Source organism: Salvelinus namaycush, unplaced genomic scaffold, assembly GCF_016432855.1.
Source record: "Salvelinus namaycush isolate Seneca unplaced genomic scaffold, SaNama_1.0 Scaffold176, whole genome shotgun sequence".
NCBI classification, from domain to species: domain Eukaryota; kingdom Metazoa; phylum Chordata; class Actinopteri; order Salmoniformes; family Salmonidae; genus Salvelinus; species Salvelinus namaycush.
In genome coordinates this window covers 96,485-121,587 of record NW_024058519.1, presented here as the reverse complement: position 1 = coordinate 121,587, position 25,103 = coordinate 96,485, and the positions used below count along the sequence as shown (strand labels likewise).

Here is a 25,103-nt window from a genome sequence, read left to right as displayed (position 1 = left end):
GAAGTAGACGCCCCCCACCCGTGGAGAAGTAGACGCCACACCTTTGGAAACCTCATTCAAATGCCTTTTTTAGATTCATTTTATTGAGCAAATTCTGAAAATTATCCAACACACACTGTACAGTTTTGTTCAGCAAATTTCAACCAACTGCAACAAATCAGACACATCTGTGAGACACATGGAGACACATGGAACCTGCAAAAAATTTAGCACTGTGTCTTGTGACAAGAGTACTTATCTATACAAGACGCGAGTGCAACGCAAATAACACAATTATTTAAGCAAAATGGCCATTCTGCGTACATACAAATTGCAGAGCTGCACATATTTGTTTAACTCGAAACTATGCAGGATTGCCATTTTGAGTAGTCACTTACGTTCTTGCGTTGCATACTTGCATGAGGTATAAATTAGGCTTTAAAGATCCCGTGAAAATTGTATTTGCTGCAAATAAGTGTTGTATAAAATCCATGACCTATTGTGCATATATACATACCCTAGTTCAAAATAACATGGCAACTTAACTTAGTCATTTTATACCGGTACATTGAAATTAAGATTGGCTGGAAAGAAAAAAAAAACGTATTTTACAGCCATAGTAATCTGCTGTAATTTTCTCTAAGAAAAACTTTGGCAATCGCAATGACTGTTTGGTCCCTGGCCTGAACACAACCATTCAGTAACATTTACAATATTTTCAACATATGGCAACAAAGGATCAACTTAAGGCCCTGATTTTTGGGCCACAACATGATTCAAAACATTTGAACACTTCACTTTCCCCTAACCTAACAAAAAGAAAAACTTAACCCACTCCTGAATTTGACTGTACTTTTGTCCTGCAACTTCTGGGATGGTGAAAATGTCAACACGAGGCGCCAATTAAATCCTGAGTGAGGCCGGATGAAGACGCAGCAAGCCAATAAAAACAAAGCACTAAGAGGCTAAACCACAATGACTGTGTCCCAAAACACACCCTATTCGCTATTAAGTGCATTACATTTGACCAGAACCCTATGGGACCCAGGTCAAAAGTAGTGCCCTATAAAGGGAATAGGGCTCTGGTCAAAAGTAGTGCCCTATAAAGGGAATAGGGCTCTGGTCTAAAGTAGTGCACTATATAGGGAATAGGGCTCTGGTCTAAAGTAGTGCACTATATAGAGAATAGGGCTCTGGTCTAAAGTAGTGCCCTATAAAGGGAATAGGGCTCTGGTCTAAAGTAGTGCACTATATAGGGAATAGGGCTCTGGTCTAAAGTAGTGCACTATATAGGGAATAGGGCTCTTTTCTAAAGTAGTTCCCTATAAAGGGAATTGGGTTCCATTTGGGACACAGTCCGTGTGAAGCAGGCTACCCTTGACTGACGATACATGTTCAATTGTCAAACTTAAGATAAGTCATGGGAGCAGCGTATCCCAAACCATTCAACTACACTAATGATGAAAGATAGATCACAAAAACACGTTGTGGCAACTTCTTCACAAACGGACAGATTTTAGCTGGTTCCCAGTTAGCGGCGATGCAAAGTTAGCGTCCGATCTAAAACTAATATCCGTTCGTGTTGCCATTTTCAAAAGTCTGGAATAGTTCTTGCAATTCAGGTTCAATAAAATACTTCAAAGATGAAGAGGGTGGTTGATGATGCTATTAAATGCTTTACCCAGAGAGAAAATAATTATATTTTTAAAAAAAGCCACTACAAAAATACTATTTATTTTAGGTAAAAAGAATAAGGCCATTTTAACTTAGTCCTGCAATGGATTTGTTACGATTCAAGTGCTTACATTCAGCAAACACAGAATACATTTGAGGCCGTCAAAGTTGAAACTCAATGAAAACAGTCTAGACTACACAAAAGTAGATAAAAATGGCAAATCAAATGAGTCCGTGACAACAGGAAGAGCTAAATCAAGATAAGTCTTGCACATTAATTTCAGGTGACCCGAAATCTGCAAACTGTCGTGTAGGCTAGACCAAATAGGGTAAACATTTCATTTTTGTTCTTGCTAGAAAAATGATCCTACAGTGACACTGTTTACCAAATCTATCAGTCCATCCTCGAGGTACAAAACAGAAGCTAGTAAAAAAAACTAAACAGCTACTGAGCACCATTCTGCACTGTAATGTCTATGGAGTGTCTTCCAAGCACCTCCGTGTGTAACTTCTGTGACACGTCAGTTTCTTCAGTCCTGTTGACACGTTAGATTCATGCCATCATCCCGTCGCTGCACAATACAAAAAAAAAGTACTTTACTGTGGTCAGACGATGCCGACATGATGTTCCCTTCTGGCGTCAACAGTAAAAAAGTCAGACCACAGTCGAGCCTTGTTGCTAAGCTAGCTAGGCTAAACCAAGAAGTCACTGGAGCTATCACGCTGGTATTCCGCTACAGGTTCATATAGCGGACGTATCTGTATCACAGGGGACAGGTTCACCTGCAGGATCCTCTGGGCCTTCCTCCTCAGTTCCTCCACCGTGATGCAGTCGTCCACTTTGACCACCTTCCACCGCAGGCTGTTCTCATCCAGACGACACTCCTCCTGATCGTTCATCGCCCACAGAGACTGGTCGTCCCTCCAGGACCGTCTGTGGTTTGACACGTCAATCTCGTAGTTGTAAACTCCTCGGCCGTTTTGATACATCACCGGGGCGGAGTCTCCGATAAGGGCTCCGTTCCATTCCGGACAGGAGGGATGATACCTTTGACCGACCATTGCCGCTGCTTTCGGTGTTCTACCCGTGTTCTGCGAAGGCAGCAACGGTATCCCTGAAAGTGTTGGAAGTTGAGAGTGAATCTGTAGTTTCGCGGTGTGTCTTCTCGTCAAACCTGTAATGTTTGTTAGTTTCAGACATTGAGGATCAATGGTCATAACAGGAGGTCTGGGAAAGACCGATCCCTTGTGAGATTCTGATGCACTAGTAGTCCACGATGCGTACTTGTTAGACTCCTTCTTCTTCTTCTTCTTCCTTCCCCTCTTCTTGCCTGTCCTTGAGCCCTTGCTAGCCATGTCTGTGCAGTACATCTCTTCTGATAGTGTTTTGGCTGTACACGATCTATATCCATAAACATCTTTACTTCGCAGAACTGTGGGCTTGTGGCCTTCTTCTTTAAGCCCTTGGAGAAAGGTTACTAGTTCCTCGGTGTCTGAGAGATCCTTTGACATGGGGTTGAGGATCTGTAATGCCTCTAGAAGGACAGTCTGTCCAGCCGAGGCGATTCTGGACCAGGAGTTGACGGCCTTCTCCACAACCGGGTCTGTGTAATTCATGACATCTGCCTTGAGGTAAAAATGTTTGAGAGCTCCCGAAGTCTGTCTTGCTTTTCACCCTGTTGAGAGAATTGAGAGTAGAAGTTTCCAATAAATAAATCAAGAAGACAAACTAAAAACAAATGCATGCTTACTGCTGTAGGCTGGAAAGGGTACCTATTGGGATCACTTCTATGGGTTGGGACTGATTTCAAGCACTTATTCCCATTGCAAAAGAAGAAGCAATGTGACTATCTGCACAAACATGTAGGAAATAGCTATACTGTCACACTTGGAAAGGCTAAACATAAGCGGAGACGGCTTTTCAGTTTGCTTGCAAAGAGAGGTGCTATAGCTAACTAGCCGTAAATAACTTAATTGTTTAGCTAGTAGGGATGGGCACAAGTACTCGATTCAAGGTTTGTATTCAGTTACCAATGAGTACTTAACATTCTCAAAAATGCAACCAATTAGCAAGTTGATATAACATTTCAGACAGGGATTGACACAAAGGGTTGCCTTATTGCCTGAGGAAAGTAAACTGAGCAGTCATGCTAGTTGAGCCTGCTCTGAGGTTGCCCTATTTGGCAGGTGATATTTAAAAAATAGAGGTGGGGGGGGGGGGGGGGGTGTGAAAACAACCAAACTGCAAAGATTTACAGTAGCCTAAAGCTTGTCTCTCTGGTTCCCCCATATTGTAAGTGAAAGACAGACAGGTTGAGCTTGCTCTGATTTTATTTCCCAACAGTCAACCAAAATACCAAGCATCCAGAACTGTTCTTTCTGGTTCCTCCCCTACATGTAGGTGAAAGGCAGGCAATATTGTATATGGCATTTCTGCATGTAAATAGCTAATCATAATCATTTACAGGCAAGTGATCATAATCTTCAGGCAAGTGGAAAATACTCCAGACCTGCCTGACAAAAAACAATGTGTTAAATCAATATATATTTTATATTTGACATTCTTCAAAGTAGCCACCCTTTTGCCTTGATAGCTTTGCACACTCTTGACATTCTCTCGACCAGATACCTGGAATGCATATAATTTGGCAGGTGTGCCTTGTTAATTTAATTTGTGGAATTTCTTTCCTTCTTCGGGGTAGGGGGCAGCATTTTCACTTTTGGATAAATAGCGTGCCCAATTTCAACTTCCTTCTACTCATCCCCAGAATATAAGATATGCATATTATTAGTAGATTTTGATAGTTTTAGAAACTTCAGACTGTTTTCTGTTTGAATCATGTCTGTGAGAATAACAGAACTTATGTAGCAGGCAAAACTCCGAGGACAAACCATTCAGAATTTTTATTTTTTTGGAGGTCACTGTCTTTCAATGAGTTTATTGGGACACCAGATTTCTAAGGGACTTGTTTGCAGTTCCTACCGCTTCCACTGGATGTCACCAGTCTTTGGAAATTGGTTGAGGTTATTCCTTTGTGTAATGAAGAAGTACGGCCATCGTAAAGGAGGATCACTTGAAGTAAATTGTTTGAGAGGCACATTACCAAAAAAGTTGCGTCAGTTTGTTTTCTTTTTGTATTGAACACAGATCATCCCGTCTTCAAATTGATCGATTATTAACGTTTAAAAATACCTAACATTGTATTACAAAAGTAGTTTGAAATGTTTTGGTAAAGTTTACATGTAACTTTTGATATATTTTGTAGTGACATTGCGCAAGTTGGAAGCTGTGTTTTTCTGGATGAAACGGTCCAAATAAATTGACATTTTGGATATATATCGACGGAAGTTAATCGAACAAAAGGACAATTTGTGATGTTTATGGGACATATTGGAGTGCCAACAAAAGAATTTCGTCAAAGGTAAGGCATGAATTATATTTTTATTTCTGTGTTTTGTGTTGTGCCTGCAGTGTTGAAATATGCTACTCTTTGTTTACTGTTGTGCCATCATCAGATAATAGCATCTTATGCTTTCGCCGAAAAGCCTTTTTGAAATCTGACATGTTGGCTGGATTCACAACGAGTGTAGCTTTAATTTGGTATCTTACATGTATGATTTAATGAAAGTTATATTTTTATATCATTTTATTTGAATATGGCGCTCTGTATTTTCCCTGGCCAGGTGGGACGATTGCGTCCCACCTACCCCAGAGAGGTTAACGCGTTTGAGCCAATCAGTTGTGTTGTGACATGGTAGGGGTGGTATTCAGAAGATAGCTCTATTTGGTAAAAGATCAAGTCCATATTATGGCAAAGCTCAAATAAGCAAAGAGAAACAGTCCATCATTACTTTAAGACATGAAGGTCAGTCAACCCGGAACATTTCAAGAACTTTGAACGTTTCTTCAAGTGCAGTCGCAAAAACCATCAAGCGGTATGATGAAACTGGCTCTCATGAGGACCGCCACAGGAAAGGAAGACCCAGAGTTACCTCTGCTATTGAGGATCAGTTCATTAGAGTTACCAGCCACAGAAATTGCAGCCAAAATAAATGCAAGTAACAGACACATCAACATCAACTGTTCAGAGGAGACTGCGTGAATCAGGCCTTCATGGTCAAATTGCTGCAAAGAAACCCCTACTAAAGGACACCAATAAGAAGAGACTTGCTTGGGCCAAGAAACACGAGCAATGGACATTAGACCGGTGGAAATCTGTCCTTTGTGATGATTCTAAAATTGGAGATTTTTGGCCATGTCTTTGTGAGACGCAGAGTAGGTGAACAGATGATCTCCGCATGTGTGGTTCCCACCATGAAGCATGGAGGTGGTGGTGTGATGGTGCTTTGCTGGTGACACTGTCAGTTAATTAATTAGAATTCAAGGCACACTTAACAAGCATCACTACCACAGCATTCTGGAGCGAGTGGGACTATCATTTATTTTTCCAACAGGACAATGACCCAACACACCTCCAAGCTGTGTAAGGGCTATATGACCAAGACTGAGAGTGATGGAGTGCTGTAGACCAAGAAGGAGAGTGATGGAGTGCTGCATCAGATGACCTGGCCTCCACAAGCACCCGACCTCAACCCAATTGAGATGGTTTGGGATGAGTTGGATCGCAGAGTGAAGGGACAAGCAGCCAACAAGTGCTCCGCATATATGGGAACTCCTTCAAGACTGTTGGAAAAGCCTTCCAGGTGAAGCAGGTTGAGAGAATGCCAAGTGTGCAAAGCTGTCAACAAGACAAAGGGTGGCTACTTTGAAGAACCTCAAATATATTTTTATTTGTTTAACACTTTTTGTTACTACATGATTCCATATGTGTTATTTCATAGTTTTGATGTCTTCATAAAGAAAAACCCTTGAATGAGTAGGTGTCCAAAATGTTGACTGGTACTATAAATACAGATACACAGTGCCTTCAGAAAGTATTCAGACCCCCTTGACTTTTTCCACATTTTGTTCTAAAAATGATTGCTGAGGATTTTTAAAAATTCAATCAACACACAACACCCCCTAATGACCAAGCCAAAACAGCTGAAGAAATTTCCACAAATGTTAAAAAAAAAGATTTAAAAAAAAGATAGCAAAGCAAAAACAAAGCCATGAGGTCAAAGAATTGTCTGTAGACCCCCGAGACAGGATTGTGTCGAGGCACAGATCTGGGGAAGGGTACCAAAACATTTCTGCAGCATTCAAGGTCTCCAAGTAAACAGTGACCGCCATCATTCTGAAATGTTAGTAGTTTGGAAACACCAAGACTCTTCCTAGAGCTGCCCGGCCAAACTGAGCAACCGGAGGAGAAGGGCCTTGGTCAGGGAGGTGACCAAGAATCCGATGGTTTGTGGAGATGGGAGAAACTTCCAGAAGGACAACCATCTCTGCAGCACTCCACCAATCAGGCCTTTATGGTAGAGTGACCAGACGAAAGCCATTCCTCAGTAAAAAAGGCACATGACAGCCAGCTTGGAGTTTGCCAAAAGGCACCTAAAGACTCTCAGACTATGAGAAACAAGATTCTCTAGTCTGATGAAACCAAGATTGAACTCTTTGGCCTGAATGCCAAGCGTCACATCTGGAGGAAACCTGGCACCATCCCTACGGTGAGGCATGGTGGTTGCAGCATCATGCTGTTGGGATGTTTTCAGCGGCAGGGACTGGGAGGCTACTCAGGATCGAGGGTAAGATGAACGGAGCAAAGCACAGAGAGATCCTTGATTAAAACCTTCTCCAGAGCGCTCAGGACCTCAGACTGGGGTGAAGGTTCACCTTCCAACAGAACAACGACCCTAAGCACACAGCCAAGACAACGCAGGAGTGGCTTCGGGACAAGTCTCTGAATGTCAATGAGTGGCCCAGCCAGACCCCGGACTTGAACCCGATCTAACATCTCTGGAGAGACCCGAAAATAGCTGTGCAGCGACGCTCCCCATCCAACCTGACAGAGCTTGAGAGGATCTGCAGAGAAGAATGAGAGAAACTCCCCAAATACAGGTGTGCCAAGCTTGTAGCGTCATACCCAAGAAGACTTGAGGCTGTAATCGCTGCCAAAGGTGCTTCAACAAAGTACTGATTAAAGGGTCTGAATACTTATGCAAATGTGATATTTTTTGTTGTTGAAATTAGCAAACATTTCTACAAACCTGTTTTTACTTTGTCATTATGGGGTATTGTGTGTAGATAATGGAATAAACTATTTAACTTCTTGTCAATATGGGGGCGCTGTTTCCACTTTGGAAAAAATCGTGCCCAAATTAAACTGCCTCGTACTCTATTCTAGATCGTACAATATGCATATTATTATTACTATTGGATAGAAAACACTTTCAAGTTTCTAAAACTGTTTGAATTATACCTGTGAGTAAAACAGAACTCATTTTGCAGCAAACTTCCAGACAGGAAGTGAAAAATCTGAAAACGATGCTCTGTTCCAGGGCCTGCCTATTGAATTGCCTTATATTTATGGATATGCATGCACTGCATACGCCTTCCACTAGACGTCAACAGGCAGTGGAAGGTGGAATGGGGTGTCTAGCTTGATCTGAGGTCGAACAAGAGCTCTTGGAATGACGTGTCCTGAATTTCCTTTCTCTACCTAGGCGCGGGAAGCTCCTCCATATTGTCTTATGATAAGCGTTCGGTATACACGGCTAATATCTCCGGCTTTGTTTTTATTTGATACATATTAGAAAAACATCATAAAGTAGGTTTTTTCAACCGAGTTTCATCAGTTTATTCAACGTTTAATGGGACTTTTGGAGTTTTCCGTTCTCTGCGTCGAGAGAAATTGGGAACGTCATCAACATTGGCTAGCCTTGTGGAGCGAATTCGACAGGAGAGAAGGACATTCTAAAACCAAACAACGATTTATTCTGGACCTAGGACTCCTTGTACAAGATTCTGATGGAAGCTCAGCAAAAGAACAATTTATGATGTTATTTCATATTTCTGTGGAAAATGTTGAGTCCTATTATCCGCCCTTTTTGCGGGCGCTGTCTCGCTATAACGTAAGCTGTTTGTTATGGTAAAGTTATTTTTAAAAATCTAACACGGCGGTTGCATTAAGAACTAGTGTATCTTTCATTTGCTGTCCAACATGTATTTTTTAGTAAAGTTTATGATGAGTTCTTTGGTTAGATTAGGTGAGTGTCCAAAATAGCTCCGGACAATTTGGTGAATCGATGCTACATATTCACAATGTATAACCACGGTTTGCAGCTCTAAATATGCACATTTTCGAACAAAACATAAGTGTATTGTATAACCTGATGTTATAAGACTGTCATCTGATGAAGTTGGTCAAGGTTAGTGATTCATTTTATATCTTTTGCTGGTTTTTGCGATCGCTACCTTTTGCTGCTAATAAATGCATTTGTGTGTTTAGCTATTGTGGTAAGCTAATATAATGCTATATTGTGTTTTCGCTGTAAAACACTTAAAAAAAAAAACGGAAATATTGGCTGGATTCACAAGATGTTTATCTTTCATTTACTGTACACCGTGTATTTTTCATAAATGTTTTATGATGAGTATTTAGGTATTTCACATTGCTCTCTAATTATTCTGGCTGCTTTGGTGATATTTTTGATGGTAGCTGCAATGTAAAACTATGATTTATACCTCAAATATGCACATTTTCGAACAAAACATATAAATTTATTGTATAACATGTTATAAGACTGTCATCTGATGAAGTTGTTTCTTGGTTAGTGACTAATTATATCTCTATTTGGTCGGTTTTGTGATAGCTACCTATGCAGTAGAAAAATTGTGAAAATATGCGGTTGAGTCTTTTACTATTGTGGTTAGCTAATAGAAATACATAGTGTTTACGCTGTAAAACATTTTAAAAATCGGAAATGATGGCTGGATTCATAAGATGTTTATCTTTCATTTGCTGTATTGGACTTGTGATTTCATGAAAATTATATTATATGATATCCCTGTCACGTTAGGCTAGGCTATGCTAGTCAGCTTTTTTGATGAGGATGCTCCCGGATCCGGGATGGGTAGCAATGAAAGGTTAAAAGTAGAGAAAATCCCCTCCTGGATCCAGAGTCTTGCTGTCTAATATTTATGCAGCAAACTGTGTAGCATTTTTTAGTTACTTGTATAACTTTGAGCTGGGATGTCTGTTCTGCAAATAGCTTCGGTCAGACTGTATAAGAATGTTTGCAATGTGTTTGTTAGCTATTGTTAGCATTCTCTATGGGATTTTACATGTACATGGGGTTAGAAAATGTCTCCCCTTGAGTTCAGTGCCGGTATTACCAAGTACGGCACGAGGTCAGTATAAAAAAAAAAGGTATGACAATCTGGATACTGCTAACCCTAAATGTGTTAAATTCAGTGATCCCCGATCCCTACCCTAGTTAATGATGAGAAAACAATCCCTACCCAGCCCTAACATTTACATTTACATTTAAGTCATTTAGCAGACGCTCTTATCCAGAGCGACTTAACTCAAGTGTCGGGCCCGTCGAGCTCAGTAGAAACAACAAGGATAAATATTTGCTCTTGGGCGGGGGGGTTGTCTGTTTTATACGGCCATTCAGAAAGTGTTTTAAACTAACATGTCTGGACTCTCTTTAATAACAATCAACTGCTCCTGTCATTAGTTCATCTGGTAAAAGGACTGTTTTCAGTTGGCTAAATGATTTATATCATTACGGCGCCCTCCCAGCCAACTAGACAACTGTGTGAAGCATTGGAGTCAACATGGCCTAACATCCCTGTCGAACACTTTTGACACCTTGTCGAGTCCATGCCCTGACGAATTAAGTCTGTTCTGAGGGCAAAAAGAGGGGGTGCAACTCAAGGTGTTCCTAATGTTTGGTACAGTGCCTTGCAAAAGTATTCATCCCCCTTGGCATTTTTCCTATTTTTGTTGCATTATAACCTGTAATTTAAATTGATTTTTATTTGGATTTCATGTAATGGACATACATAAAATAGTCCAAATTGGTGAAATGAAAAAACTTGTTTCAAACAATTCCAAAAAATTACAAATGGAAAAATGGTGCATGCATATGTATTCACCCCCTTTGCTATGAAGCCCTTAAATAAGATCTGGTGCAACCAATTACCTTCAGAAGTCACATAATTAGTTAAAGTCCACCTGTGTGCAATCTAAGTGTCACATGATATCAGTATATATACACACACCTGTTCAGAAAGGCCCCAGGGTCTGCAACACCACTAAGCAAGGGGCACCACCATGTAAGCAGCACCATAGAGCTGGGCTTTACGCTTTACGGAAGAGTGGCCAGAAAAAAGCCATTGATTAAAGAAAAAAATAAGCAAACGTGTTTTGGTGTTCGCCAAAAGGCATGTGGGAATCTCCCCAAACATATGGAAGAAGGTACTCTGGTCAGATGAGACTAAAATGTAGCTTTTTGGCCATCAAGGAAAACACTATGTCTGGCACAGACCCAACTCCTCTCATTATGCCGAGAACACCATCCCAACAGTGAAGCATGGTGGTGGCAGCATCATGTTGTGGGGATGTTTTTCATAGGCAGGGACTGGGAAACTGGTCAGAATTGAAGGAATGATGGATGGCGCTATATACAGGGAAATTCTTGAGGGAAACCTGTCAGTCTTCCAGAGATTTGAGACTGGGACAGAGGTTCACCTTCCAGCAAGACAATGACCCTAAGCTTACTGCTAAAGCAACACTCGAGTGGTTTAAGGGGAAACATTTACATGTCTTGGAATGGCCGAGTCAAAGCCCAGACCTCAATCAAATTGAGAATCTGTGGTATGACTTAAAGATTGCTGTACACAAGCAGGAACCCATCCAACTTCAAGGAGCTGGAGCAGTTTTGCCTTAAAGAATGGGCAAAAATCCCAGTGGCTAGATGTGCCAAGCTTATAGAGACATACCCCAAGAGACTTGCAGCTGTAATTGCTGCAAAAGGTGGCTCTACAAACTATTGACTTTGGGGGGGGGTGAATAGTTATGCACACTCAAGCTCTGTTTTTGTGTCTTATTTCTTGTTTGTTTCACACACAAAAAAATACTGTGCATCTTCAAAGTGATAGGCATGTTGTGTAAATCAAATGATAAACCCCCCAAAAATCTATTTTAATTCCAAGTTGTAAGGCAACAAAATAGGAAACATGCCAAGGGGGATGAATACTTTCTCAAGGCACTGTATACTCGGTGTAGTAAAATATGGTATACCGCAAAGTGGGGCTGTGACGGTCTTGGAATTTTTGTTGACTTCATTGGTTATCCAAATGACCACGGCCCCCCATTATAATCATTCCAATAGCAAAACAGACTAAACATTCGTATATATATTTTTTAAAGACTAATTCTCCTCACCTCCGCTCCTGATTGCATGTGCTGCAGGGAGGAGGGGGAACTTTGCCTAGGCAACCGAAGAGTCAGTACAACAAGCTGAAATAAGGAGCAACAAAGTTATTACGTTTTCATATTAAAAAAAATACAAAAATGCCAAGCCTTCAATCAGCTGTTTGTTCCACAACACAAAATACTAAAACTGTACTTCCTCCTCCTCCCATCTCTCCTGATGTTGACCAGGCTTACTTTTATATGCTGCTTTTGGGTCAAGTTTGTGGACTTGAAGATAATTTAAAAATATACATTTATTTTTTGGGTTATTTTAATGATGGTCTTCATCAATAATCATTGGGTATACAAATATAAATTTACCTGACAGCCCGAATGTCAAGTGCAGTGAAAATGTGTTATGGTAAATTCCCTTCTCAGTTAATAATTGGCCTTCAGTCTAGTTTTACTTTAAAAAGGCTTAAAATGTGAGAGAACTACATTTTCATGAGTATATGAAAACAGACCTCTCAAATGACAATCCAAAATTAAGCTAGTTAGCTATATTTATTAACAGTTAGCAGCCACGCCTAAACAATTTTTTACTAGCTACCGTATCACTTTGGTCAATAACATGGTCTTCAAAAAGCGTCTTGACTATGCAATATTCAATCAAGGGAGGGAAAATCTTCACTGTGCTGAATAGGCTGCCAACCAACTGTTTCACATGCTGTTCCATAGAGATCTAGGCGATGCCTTGTTAAAGGTAGTAGGCTATAATGTGAGCACACTAGTGCTAAACAGAGACTACGAAACACCAACTACACATTTAGCCTCTATGGTGATGCAGTTGTAGCTCACCCCCACAACAGTTGAACAGTGAGATCTAAATATTGATCATTTTTCAGTGATATAACAAGTTACTTTTGATGGAAAGTAGTCCTAAAGTGTTATTTATACCATACGCAAGAACACAATCTACGCAAATTGGTGATCTTTCGTAATTCTGTGCGAGTTACGAATTGAGAAGTTGCTCACATTTCTGTATTTTTGCTAAACAACTACACTGGATTATTGCCATTTTGCGTAGCGAAATGTTACTTTTTGTATGTAGTTTGTTTAGTTTTGCGTTACACATAGCAACCCCAACACTGGTGGTAGCGCCCCTTGTGGTATGGAGGAACACATTCCCCCCCCACCCCATGAGTGGATATGAAAACCTTTAGTAACTGCCATCCCAAAACTATCTAGTTTTATATTAAATGTAAATATGACCAAATAAACTTAGTAAGAACAGAAAGGGGTTTACAATAACCTACAAACAAAGAAAATAAAATGTATTTTAAAATTAAATCTCAGTAATACGACGTAAATTAGACTTCACACAAAACTAGCTAGCGACAGCCGGGTCACTAGTAGAATAACGTTACCACACACTTCCCTCTCAGTTATCAAGCAACACAGTTTGCTATGCGATTTGGTGTTTCCTTACGTTTTCTCTGCGTTCAACGCTAAATTTGAGCCCAGAATTTGAGGGAAATGTCATTAGATGAAACATGACAGCGACCAAGAGACGCAAACATTCTAATCTAAATAAAACCTTACCTTTCAACGGTTTTAAGCAAGCATCATTCGGTCCAGTGGCAACTGAAGTCTAGATTAAAATGGCTGCAATGGTGCGAATTGACTCAGTGAAAAGAGGCGGGGATAATAAAAAAAAGGAAACAGGGTGGAATGAACACCCATATAAGGAAGAAGGGGCGTTTTATGAACGTTCACCCGTTCCGTAAAAGTCCGCTTTTTTAGTTCGGTCAAAGATTGTCTATTATATTGACAAGATATTCGAGTGACCACTCTAACAATGGCAACACACAAAGATGTAAGGCAGGCGGGAGGAGGCGAGATCAGGTGGGACTATTCTAGCCAATGAGACGGCAGATACGCGAGTGCACAACAGGCCATAGAGATAGATAGAGGACTAATCTTTGTATCTGTGCCATTATAGCGTCTGTGACAACATGGCCAGCGCAGGGTTGGAACCGAAATTATTGCCCAATCGTTTCGTTTTGAACAGAACCAGTATTTGTTTGTTCTGTTCCAGTGTTTCTGACCAGCAAAATAAAGTCATGAACCGGATCTAACCCCCCCAAAAAGTAACGGTTTATATTGTTCCTTTCTGTTCCTTTTTTAACCTGTGAAATCAACCAATTTTTAACTTTAGTTCATTATATGACTTCACCAATCAGTGCGGATGGAGCAGGCAAGCTAGTTGTTTACATGCATGATGGACAGAGAAGTGTAGCTAATGGTGCAAGATGTGACAGAAATTGTACAGGTGGGTAGAGAGCGAGAGAGGGTTGAGGAGCAAGCTTGAAGCGCTAAGCATTTTATTACAAGCATTATCTGAATTAGGTCCACAGAATTATACCTAGGAGGAGAGGCTTCTATGAGGGAACGTTCAATATCCTTTGAGCTAGTGTTGCACATGGGGATGTGTGAAACTTCTCAGCCTGAAATGTCCCCACTTGCGCCAGTGTATAGCTAGCTTTTCGAAATACACCAACTGGTTAGACGTTTCAGAAGGGCAGTCATGTGTGCTAGCAAAGCAGAGGTCCCAGGATTGTGCCAGGTCTGGGCCAAATCGTGATGCAAGCAGTGGTTGCATCACCGCCTGGTATGGCACTAGCTCGGCATCTGACTGTAAGGCGATACACAGGGTAGTGCGTCAGATGCTGAGCAAGTACATCACTGGGTCCAAGCTTCCTGACATCCAGGACCTCTATACTAGGCGGTGTCAGAGGAAGACCCAAACAATGGTCAAAGACTCCAGTCACCCAAGTCATAGAATGTTCTCTCTGCTACCGCATGGTACCGGAGCACCAAGTCTAGAACAAAAGGCTCCTTAACAACCTCTACCCCGAAGCCATAAGACCTCTGAACAATTAATCAAATGGCCACCTGGACTACTTACATTGACACCCCCCCACTGCTACTCACTGTATATTATCTATGCAGTCACTTTACAAATGACCTCTAACCTGTACCGCCGCACATTGGCTCGGTACCGATACCCCCTGCATATAGCCTCATTATTATTATGCCATTTTCTTGTGTTACTTTATTTTATATATATTTTTTTTTTGCTTTACGTTATTTGGTAAATATTTTCTTCAATGTATTTCTTGAACTGCATTTTTGGTTAAGGGCTTGTAATTCAGCATTTCACTGTAAGGTCTACTACACCTGTTGTATTCAGCATTTCACTGTAAGGTCTACTACACCTGTTGTATTCAGCATTTCACTGTGAGGTCTACTACACCTGTTGTATTCAGCATTTCACTGTGAGGTCTACTACACCTGTTGTATTCAGCATTTCACTGTAAGGTCTACTACACCTGTTGTATTCAGCATTTCACTGTGAGGTCTACTACACCTGTTGTATTCAGCATTTCACTGTGAGGTCTACTACACCTGTTGTATTCAGCATTTCACTGTGAGGTCTACTACACCTGTTGTATTCAGCATTTCACTGTAAGGTCTACTACACCTGTTGTATTCAGCATTTCACTGTAAGGTCTACTACACCTGTTGTATTCAGCATTTCACTGTGAGGTCTACTACACCTGTTGTATTCAGCATTTCACTGTGAGGTCTACTACACCTGTTGTATTCAGCATTTCACTGTAAGGTCTACTACACCTGTTGTATTCAGCATTTCACGGTAAGGTCTACACCTGTTGTATTCAGCATTTCACGGTAAGGTCTACTACACCTGTTGTATTCAGCATTTCACGGTAAGGTCTACTACACCTGTTGTATTCAGCATTTCACTGTAAGGTCTACTACACCTGTTGTATTCAGCATTTCACGGTAAGGTCTACTACACCTGTTGTATTCAGCATTTCACGGTAAGGTCTACTACACCTGTTGTATTCAGCATTTCACGGTAAGGTCTACTACACCTGTTGTATTCAGCATTACACTGTGAGGTCTACTACACCTGTTGTATTCAGCATTTCACTGTGAGGTCTACTACACCTGTTGTATTCAGCATTTCACAGTAAGGTCTACTACACCTGTTGTATTCAGCATTTCACAGTAAGGTCTACTACACCTGTTGTATTCAGCATTTCACAGTAAGGTCTACTACACCTGTTGTATTCAGCATTTCACTGTGAGGTCTACTACACCTGTTGTATTCAGCATTTCACTGTGAGGTCTACACCTGTTGTATTCAGCATTTCACTGTAAGGTCTACACCTGTTGTATTCAGCATTTCACTGTAAGGTCTACTACACCTGTTGTATTCAGCATTTCACTGTGAGGTCTACTACACCTGTAGTATTCAGCATTTCACTGTAAGGTCTACTACACCTGTTGTATTCAGCATTTCACTGTGAGGTCTACTACACCTGTTGTATTCAGCATTTCACTGTGAGGTCTACTACACCTGTTGTATTCAGCATTTCACTGTGAGGTCTACTACACCTGTTTTATTCAGCATTTCACTGTGAGGTCTACACCTGTTGTATTCAGCATTTCACTGTAAGGTCTACTACACCTGTTGTATTCAGCATTTCACTGTGAGGTCTACTACACCTGTTGTATTCAGCATTTCACTGTGAGGTCTACTACACCTGTTGTATTCAGCATTTCACTGTAAGGTCTACTACACCTGTTGTATTCAGCATTTCACTGTAAGGTCTACTACACCTGTTGTATTCAGCATTTCACTGTGAGGTCTACTACACCTGTTGTATTCAGCATTTCACTGTAAGGTCTACTACACCTGTTGTATTCAGCATTTCACTGTAAGGTCTACTACACCTGTTGTATTCAGCATTTCACTATAAGGTCTACTACACCTGTTGTATTCGGCATTTCACTGTAAGGTCTACTACACCTGTTGTATTCAGCATTTCACTGTAAGGTCTACTACACCTGTTGTATTCAGCATTTCACTGTGAGGTCTACTACACCTGTTGTATTCAGTATTTCACTGTAAGGTCTACTACACCTGTTGTATTCAGCATTTCACTGTAAGGTCTACTACACCTGTTGTATTCAGCATTTCACTGTAAGGTCTACTACACCTGTTGTATTCAGCATTTCACTGTAAGGTCTACTACACCTGTTGTATTCAGCATTTCACTGTGAGGTCTACTACACCTGTTGTATTCAGCATTTCACTGTGAGGTCTACTACACCTGTTGTATTCAGCATTTCACTGTGAGGTCTACTACACCTGTTTTATTCAGCATTTCACTGTGAGGTCTACACCTGTTGTATTCAGCATTTCACTGTAAGGTCTACACCTGTTGTATTCAGCATTTCACTGTAAGGTCTACTACACCTGTTGTATTCAGCATTTCACTGTGAGGTCTACTACACCTGTTGTATTCAGCATTTCACTGTGAGGTCTACTACACCTGTTGTATTCAGCATTTCACTGTAAGGTCTACTACACCTGTTGTATTCAGCATTTCACTGTGAGGTCTACTACACCTGTTGTATTCAGCATTTCACTGTGAGGTCTACTACACCTGTTGTATTCAGCATTTCACTGTAAGGTCTACTACACCTGTTGTATTCAGCATTTCACTGTAAGGTCTACACCTGTTGTATTCAGCATTTCACTGTAAGGTCTACACCTGTTGTATTCAGCATTTCACGGTAAGGTCTACTACACCTGTTGTATTCAGCATTTCACTGTGAGGTCTACTACACCTGTTGTATTCAGCATTTCACTGTGAGGTCTACTACACCTGTTGTATTCAGCATTTCACTGTGAGGTCTACTACACCTGTTGTATTCAGCATTTCACTGTGAGGTCTACTACACCTGTTGTATTCAGCATTTCACTGTAAGGTCTACTACACCTGTTGTATTCAGCATTTCACTGTAAGGTCTAGTACACCTGTTGTATTCAGCATTTCACTGTGAGGTCTACTACACCTGTTGTATTCAGCATTTCACTGTAAGGTCTACTACACCTGTTGTATTCAGCATTTCACTGTAAGGTCTACTACACCTGTTGTATTCAGCATTTCACTGTGAGGTCTACTACACCTGTTGTATTCAGCATTTCACTGTAAGGTCTACTACACCTGTTGTATTCAGCATTTCACTGTGAGGTCTACTACACCTGTTGTATTCAGCATTTCACTGTAAGGTCTACTACACCTGTTGTATTCAGCATTTCACTGTAAGGTCTACTACACCTGTTGTATTCAGCATTTCACTATAAGGTCTACTACACCTGTTGTATTCGGCATTTCACTGTAAGGTCTACTACACCTGTTGTATTCAGCATTTCACTGTAAGGTCTACTACACCTGTTGTATTCAGCATTTCACTGTGAGGTCTACTACACCTGTTGTATTCAGTATTTCACTGTAAGGTCTACTACACCTGTTGTATTCAGCATTTCACTGTAAGGTCTACTACACCTGTTGTATTCAGCATTTCACTGTAAGGTCTACTACACCTGTTGTATTCAGCATTTCACTGTAAGGTCTACTACACCTGTTGTATTCAGCATTTCACTGTGAGGTCTACTACACCTGTTGTATTCAGCATTTCACTGTGAGGTCTACTACACCTGTTGTATTCAGCATTTCACTGTGAGGTCTACTACACCTGTTTTATTCAGCATTTCACTGTGAGGTCTACACCTGTTGTATTCAGCATTTCACTGTAAGGTCTACACCTGTTGTATTCAGCATTTCACTGTAAGGTCTACTACACCTGTTGTATTCAGCATTTCACTGTGAGGTCTACTACACCTGTTGTATTCAGCATTTCACTGTGAGGTCTACTACACCTGTTGTATTCAGCATTTCACTGTAAGGTCTACTACACCTGTTGTATTCAGCATTTCACTGTGAGGTCTACTACACCTGTTGTATTCAGCATTTCACTGTGAGGTCTACTACACCTGTTGTATTCAGCATTTCACTGTAAGGTCTACTACACCTGTTGTATTCAGCATTTCACTGTAAGGTCTACACCTGTTGTATTCAGCATTTCACTGTAAGGTCTACACCTGTTGTATTCAGCATTTCACGGTAAGGTCTACTACACCTGTTGTATTCAGCATTTCACTGTGAGGTCTACTACACCTGTTGTATTCAGCATTTCACTGTGAGGTCTACTACACCTGTTGTATTCAGCATTTCACTGTGAGGTCTACTACACCTGTTGTATTCAGCATTTCACTGTGAGGTCTACTACACCTGTTGTATTCAGCATTTCACTGTAAGGTCTACTACACCTGTTGTATTCAGCATTTCACTGTAAGGTCTAGTACACCTGTTGTATTCAGCATTTCACTGTGAGGTCTACTACACCTGTTGTATTCAGCATTTCACTGTAAGGTCTACTACACCTGTTGTATTCAGCATTTCACTGTAAGGTCTACTACACCTGTTGTATTCAGCATTTCACTGTGAGGTCTACTACACCTGTTGTATTCAGCATTTCACTGTAAGGTCTACTACACCTGTTGTATTCAGCATTTCACTGTGAGGTCTACTACACCTGTTGTATTCAGCATTTCACTGTAAGGTCTACTACACCTGTTGTATTCAGCATTTCACTGTAAGGTCTACTACACCTGTTGTATTCAGCATTTCACTGTGAGGTCTACTACACCTGTTGTATTCAGCATTTCACTGTGAGGTCTACTACACCTGTTGTATTCAGCATTTCACTGTAAGGTCTACTACACCTGTTGTATTCAGCATTTCACTGTGAGGTCTACTACACCTGTTGTATTCAGCATTTCACTGTAAGGTCTACTACACCTGTTGTATTCAGCATTTCACTGTGAGGTCTACTACACCTGTTGTATTCAGCATTTCACTGTAAGGTCTACTACACCTGTTGTATTCAGCGCACATGACTAATAACGTTTGATTTGAAGTCCTTCACAGTGTCGCAGTGACCTGGTTCTACAGCTGGGGGGCACTGTTGAGTACATCGGAGTAGTGACTGTAGCACTTACTTACTCCTCAGCCTGAAATGTCCCCACTTGCGCCAGTGAATAGCTAGCTGATCGTGAGGCACCGGCGGGTAAGTTTGGGCCGAATCGGGAGGAAGTTGCTAAGCAACAGTGTGAGCTAGCTAACAAGCTTGAGTGTGTAGAGCCGCACCAGAATTAAAAACACATCTTACCTTAGTGTAATTAATAAATCCATTGTGAAACGTGATAACTAGGCGTATAGTAACCTTCAATAGTTTTGAAAAAGTTAATTCGATGTTCTCTAGCTAATTAAAAACCTCTTTCCTTATCTTCTCTCGCTTCTAACGTCAGTACATTGGATATGCTAAGTGGATGGGCAGAAAGGTGTTCAGTAATATACTGAACAAAAATATACACGCAACAATTTGACTGATTTACAGTTCATATCAGGAAATCAGTCAACTGAAATAAAAAATATAGGCCCTTGTCTATGGATTTTACATGACTGGGCAGGGGTGCAGCCATGGGTGGGCCTGGGAGGGCATAGGCCAATCCACTTGGGAACAAGGCCCAGTCAATCAGAATGAGTTTTTCCTCACAAAAGGGCTTTATTACAGGCAGAAATTGTTTCAGTTGTCTGGGTGGCTGGTCTCTGTTTCATCAGCTGTCTGGGTGGCTGTTCTCAGACGATCCTGCATGTGAAGAAGCCAGATGTGGAGGTCCTGGGCTGGTCCGCGGTTGTAAGGCCGGTTGGACGTACTGCCAAATTCTCTAAAACGATGGAGGCAGCTTATGGCAAAGAAATTAACATTCAATTCTCTGGCAACAGCTCTGGTGGACATTCCTGCTGTCAGTATACCAATTGCACAAAAAGTTGATCACGTAAAACACTTACAATATAAAATAATGGTACAGGATTTATAAACATATCTTGTCTGCTAAATGAACAAGCCTACAGACTATAGCATGGAGCATAGCCAGATAACATAGTAGGCCAACTCATATTCTGATCTCCTGAAATATATTTTCTTCATATAGTGTTTCTTTAGACCTAAAATAAATGAGTTTATTGTGATGGTGTTTAATCAGGTGATTTATTGTACTTTAACATGTAGATGATCCAAACGTGAATCAGCTTGAATGGAGGCCTGGAGAAAATCAATCAATCAATCAATCAATTTTATTTTATATAGCCCTTCGTACATCAGATAATATCTCGAAGTGCTGTACAGAAACCCAGCCTAAAACCCCAAACAGCTAGAATGCAGGTGTAGCAGCACGGTGGCTAGGAAAAACTCCCTAGAAAGGCCAAAACCTAGGAAGAAACCTAGAGAGGAACCAGGCTATGAGGCTAACCAGGCTAACATGTTAATGTCAATTACCGTGAGACAGGCAGTCTTTTGCTTGACAATAACCAGCTGACAGAATATCATGACTGCCACAGCCCTGGCCAGACGCACCGGTTTGTGTCAAAAACTGCAATGCTGCCTGGTTTTTCATGCTCAAGTTTCAAGAATGGTCCTCCACCCAAAGGACATCCAGCCAACTTGACACAACTGTGGGAAGCATTGGAGTCAACACGGGCCAGCATCCCTGTGGAACGCTTTCAACACCTTGTAGAGTCCATGACCCGACGAATTGAGGCTGTTCTGAGGGTAAAGGGGGGTGTAAACTCAACACAGTATTTCTTAAGTGATCAACTTCAATTTATAAAAAGGCAGGTACCAAATCGTGGACTCAATCCAAGGTGCGTTATAGTGCAACGCACTTTTATAAAGCCATTTGCATTTGAACCGCCATGCAGAGCGCTGAAAGCGTTCTCAGTGAAGGGTGGAAGATGCCTTTAAAAAGGCTGTGTAGTGACCTACGCTATAATGCGTCTTGGATTTAAAACCGACCAAAACTTTGAAAACGTTGTTTAGTTAAATAAAAGGAGGGTGGAAGATTTCACAGCGTGCTGTTTGTACCCCATCATTTCACAGCGTGCTGTTTGTACCCCATCATTTCACAACGTGCTGTTTGTACCCCATCATTTCACAGCGTGCTGTTTGTACCCCATCATTTCACAGCGTGCTGTTTGTACCCCATCATTTCACAACGTGCTGTTTGTACCCCATCATTTCACAACGTGCTGTTTGTACCCCATCATTTCACAGCGTGCTGTTTGTACCCCATCATTTCATAACGTGCCGCTGTACCCCATCATTTCATAACGTGCCGCTGTACCCCATCATTTCACAACGTGCTGTTTGTACCCCATCATTTCACAACGTGCTGTTTGTACCCCATCATTTCACAACGTGCCGTTTGTACCCCATCATTTCATAACGTGCCGCTGTACCCCATCATTTCACAACGTGCCGCTGTACCCCATCATTTCATAACGTGCCGCTGTACCCCATCATTTCACAACGTGCCGCTGTACCCCATCATTTCACCTGCACCTTCGAGGACCGTCTTCAAATCAATAACACAGAAACTGATGTTGAATCCCAAGTCAACCCAAAGTAATACGGCCAAACTTCCACCTATCAAAACCTCAAAAAGCAACATGAATAATAACATTCGGGTTACAGCCAGGGTGATTATGACCAGGGTGATTATGACCAGGGTGATTATGACCAGGGTTACAACCAGGGTTGATTATGACCAGGGTTACAACCAGGGTTGATTATGACCAGGGTTACAACCAGGGTTGATTATGACCAGGGTTACAACCAGGGTTGATTATGACCAGGGTTACAACCAGGGTTGATTATGACCAGGGTTACAACCAGGGTTGATTATGACCAGGGTTACAGCCAGGGTGATTATGACCAGGGTTACAGCCAGGGTGATTATGACCAGGGTTACAGCCAGGGTGATTATGACCAGGGTTACAGCCAGGGTGATTATGACCAGGGTTATAGCCAGGGTGATTATGACCAGGGTTGTAGCCAGGGTGATTCTGACCAGGGTTGATTATGACCAGGGTTGTAGCCAGGGTGATTCTGACCAGGGTTGATTATGACCAGGGTTACAGCCAGGGTGATTATGACCAGGGTTACAGTCAGGGTGATTATGACCAGGGTTACAGTCAGGGTGATTATGACCAGGGTTATAGCCAGGGTGATTATGACCAGGGTTACAGCCAGGGTGATTATGACCAGGGTTGATTATGACCAGGGTTACAGCCAGGGTGATTATGACCAGGGTGATTATGACCAGGGTTACAGTCAGGGTGATTATGACCAGGGTTACAGTCAGGGTGATTATGACCAGGGTTACAGCCAGGGTGATTATGACCAGGGTTGATTATGACCAGGGTTACAACCAGGGTGATTATGACCAGGGTTATAGCCAGGGTGATTATGACCAGGGTTGATTATGACCAGGGTTACAGCCAGGGAGATTATGACCAGGGTGATTATGACCAGGGTTACAACCAGGTGTGATTATGACCAGGGTTACAACCAGGGTGATTATGACCAGGGTGATTATGACCAGGGTTACAACCAGGTGTGATTATGACCAGGGTTACAACCAGGGTGATTATGACCAGGGTTACAGTCAGGGTGATTATGACCAGGGTTGATTATGACCAGGGTTACAGCCAGGGAGATTATGACCAGGGTTACAGCCAGGGAGATTATGATCAGGGTTGATTATGACCAGGGTTACAACCAGGGTGATTATGACCAGGGTTAGTCAGGGTGATTATGACCAGGGTTACAGTCAGGGTGATTATGACCAGGGTTACAGTCAGGGTGATTATGACCAGGGTTACAACCAGGGTGATTATGACCAGGGTTACAACCAGGATGATTATGACCAGGGTGATTATGACCAGGGTTACAACCAGGGTGATTATGACCAGGGTTACAGTCAGGGTGATTATGACCAGGGTTACAGTCAGGGTGATTATGACCAGGGTTACAGCCAGGGTGATTATGACCAGGGTTACAGCCTGGGTGATTATGACCAGGGTTACAGCCTGGGTGATTATGACCAGGGTTACAGCCAGGTTGATTATGACCAGGGTTACAGCCAGGGTGATTATGACCAGGGTTACAGCCAGGGGGATTATGACCAGGGTGATTATGACCAGGGTTACAGCCAGGGTGATTATGAGCAGGGTTGATTATGATCAGGCTTACAGCCAGGGTGATTATGACCTGGGTTACAACCAGGGGTGATTATGACCAGGGTTGATTATGACCAGGGTTACAGCCAGGGTGATTATGACCAGGGTTACACAGCCAGGGTGATTATGACCAGGGTTACAGTCAGGGTGATTATGACCAGGGTTACAGTCAGGGTGATTATGACCAGGGTTACAGTCAGGGTGATTATGACCAGGGTTACAACCAGGGTGATTATGACCAGGGTTACAACCAGGGTGATTATGACCAGGGTTACAGTCAGGGTGATTATGACCAGGGTGATTATAACCAGGGTTACAACCAGGGTGATTATGACCAGGGTTACAACCAGGGTTACAAACAGGTTGATTATGACCAGGGTTACAAACAGGTTGATTATGACCAGGGTTACAAACAGGTTGATTATGACCAGGGTTACAGCCTGGGTGATTATGACCAGGGTTACATCCTGGGTGATTATGACCAGGGTTACAGTCTGGGTGATTATGACCAGGGTTACAGCCAGTGATTATGACCAGGGTTGATTATGACCAGGTTGATTATGACCAGGCTTACAGCCAGGGTGATTATGACCAGGTTGATTATGACATAGGTTGATTATGACCAGGCTTACAGCCAGGGTGATTATGACCAGGGTTACAGCCAGGGTGCTTATGACTAGGGTAATTATGATCAGGGTTACAGCCAGGGTGATTATGACCAGGGTTGATATGACCAGGCTTACAGCCAGGGTGATTATGACCAGGGTTACAGCCAGGGTGATTATGACCAGGGTTACAGCCAGGGTGATTATGACCAGGGTTACAGCCAGGGTGATTATGACCAGGGTTACAGCCAGGGTGATTATGACCAGGGTTACAGCCAGGGTGATTATGACCAGGGTTACAACCAGGGTTGATTATGACCAGGGTTACAGCCAGGGTGATTATGACCAGGGTGATTATGACCAGGGTTACAGTAAGTACTAGGAGTTGATTTCCACTCAGCAATAAATTAACCCCAAATCATCCTGGTCAGTCGTCGACCTTGCCAGCCAGCCGG

At 41.9% G+C, this 25,103-nt stretch overlaps 1 protein-coding gene across 2 annotated transcripts; it reads right to left on the bottom strand.

The window, feature by feature from the left end:
• Positions 1-1,697: 1,697 nt before the first annotated feature.
• On the bottom strand, positions 1,698-13,641 carry LOC120037546. Of its 2 annotated transcripts, XM_038983577.1 has the most exons (3): positions 13,563-13,622; positions 11,991-12,065; positions 1,698-3,329 (listed from the first exon to the last, which is right to left on the bottom strand). In XM_038983577.1, exon 3 carries the CDS (start codon positions 3,268-3,270, stop codon positions 2,347-2,349), a length of 924 nt encoding a protein of 307 aa, XP_038839505.1. In that variant the 5' UTR covers positions 3,271-3,329; positions 11,991-12,065; positions 13,563-13,622; the 3' UTR covers positions 1,698-2,346. The 2 variants fall into 2 exon arrangements, with proteins under 2 accessions (XP_038839505.1, XP_038839504.1); XM_038983576.1 differs by lacking the exon at positions 11,991-12,065 and having other exon boundaries at positions 13,563-13,641.
• Positions 13,642-25,103: the final 11,462 nt, after the last annotated feature.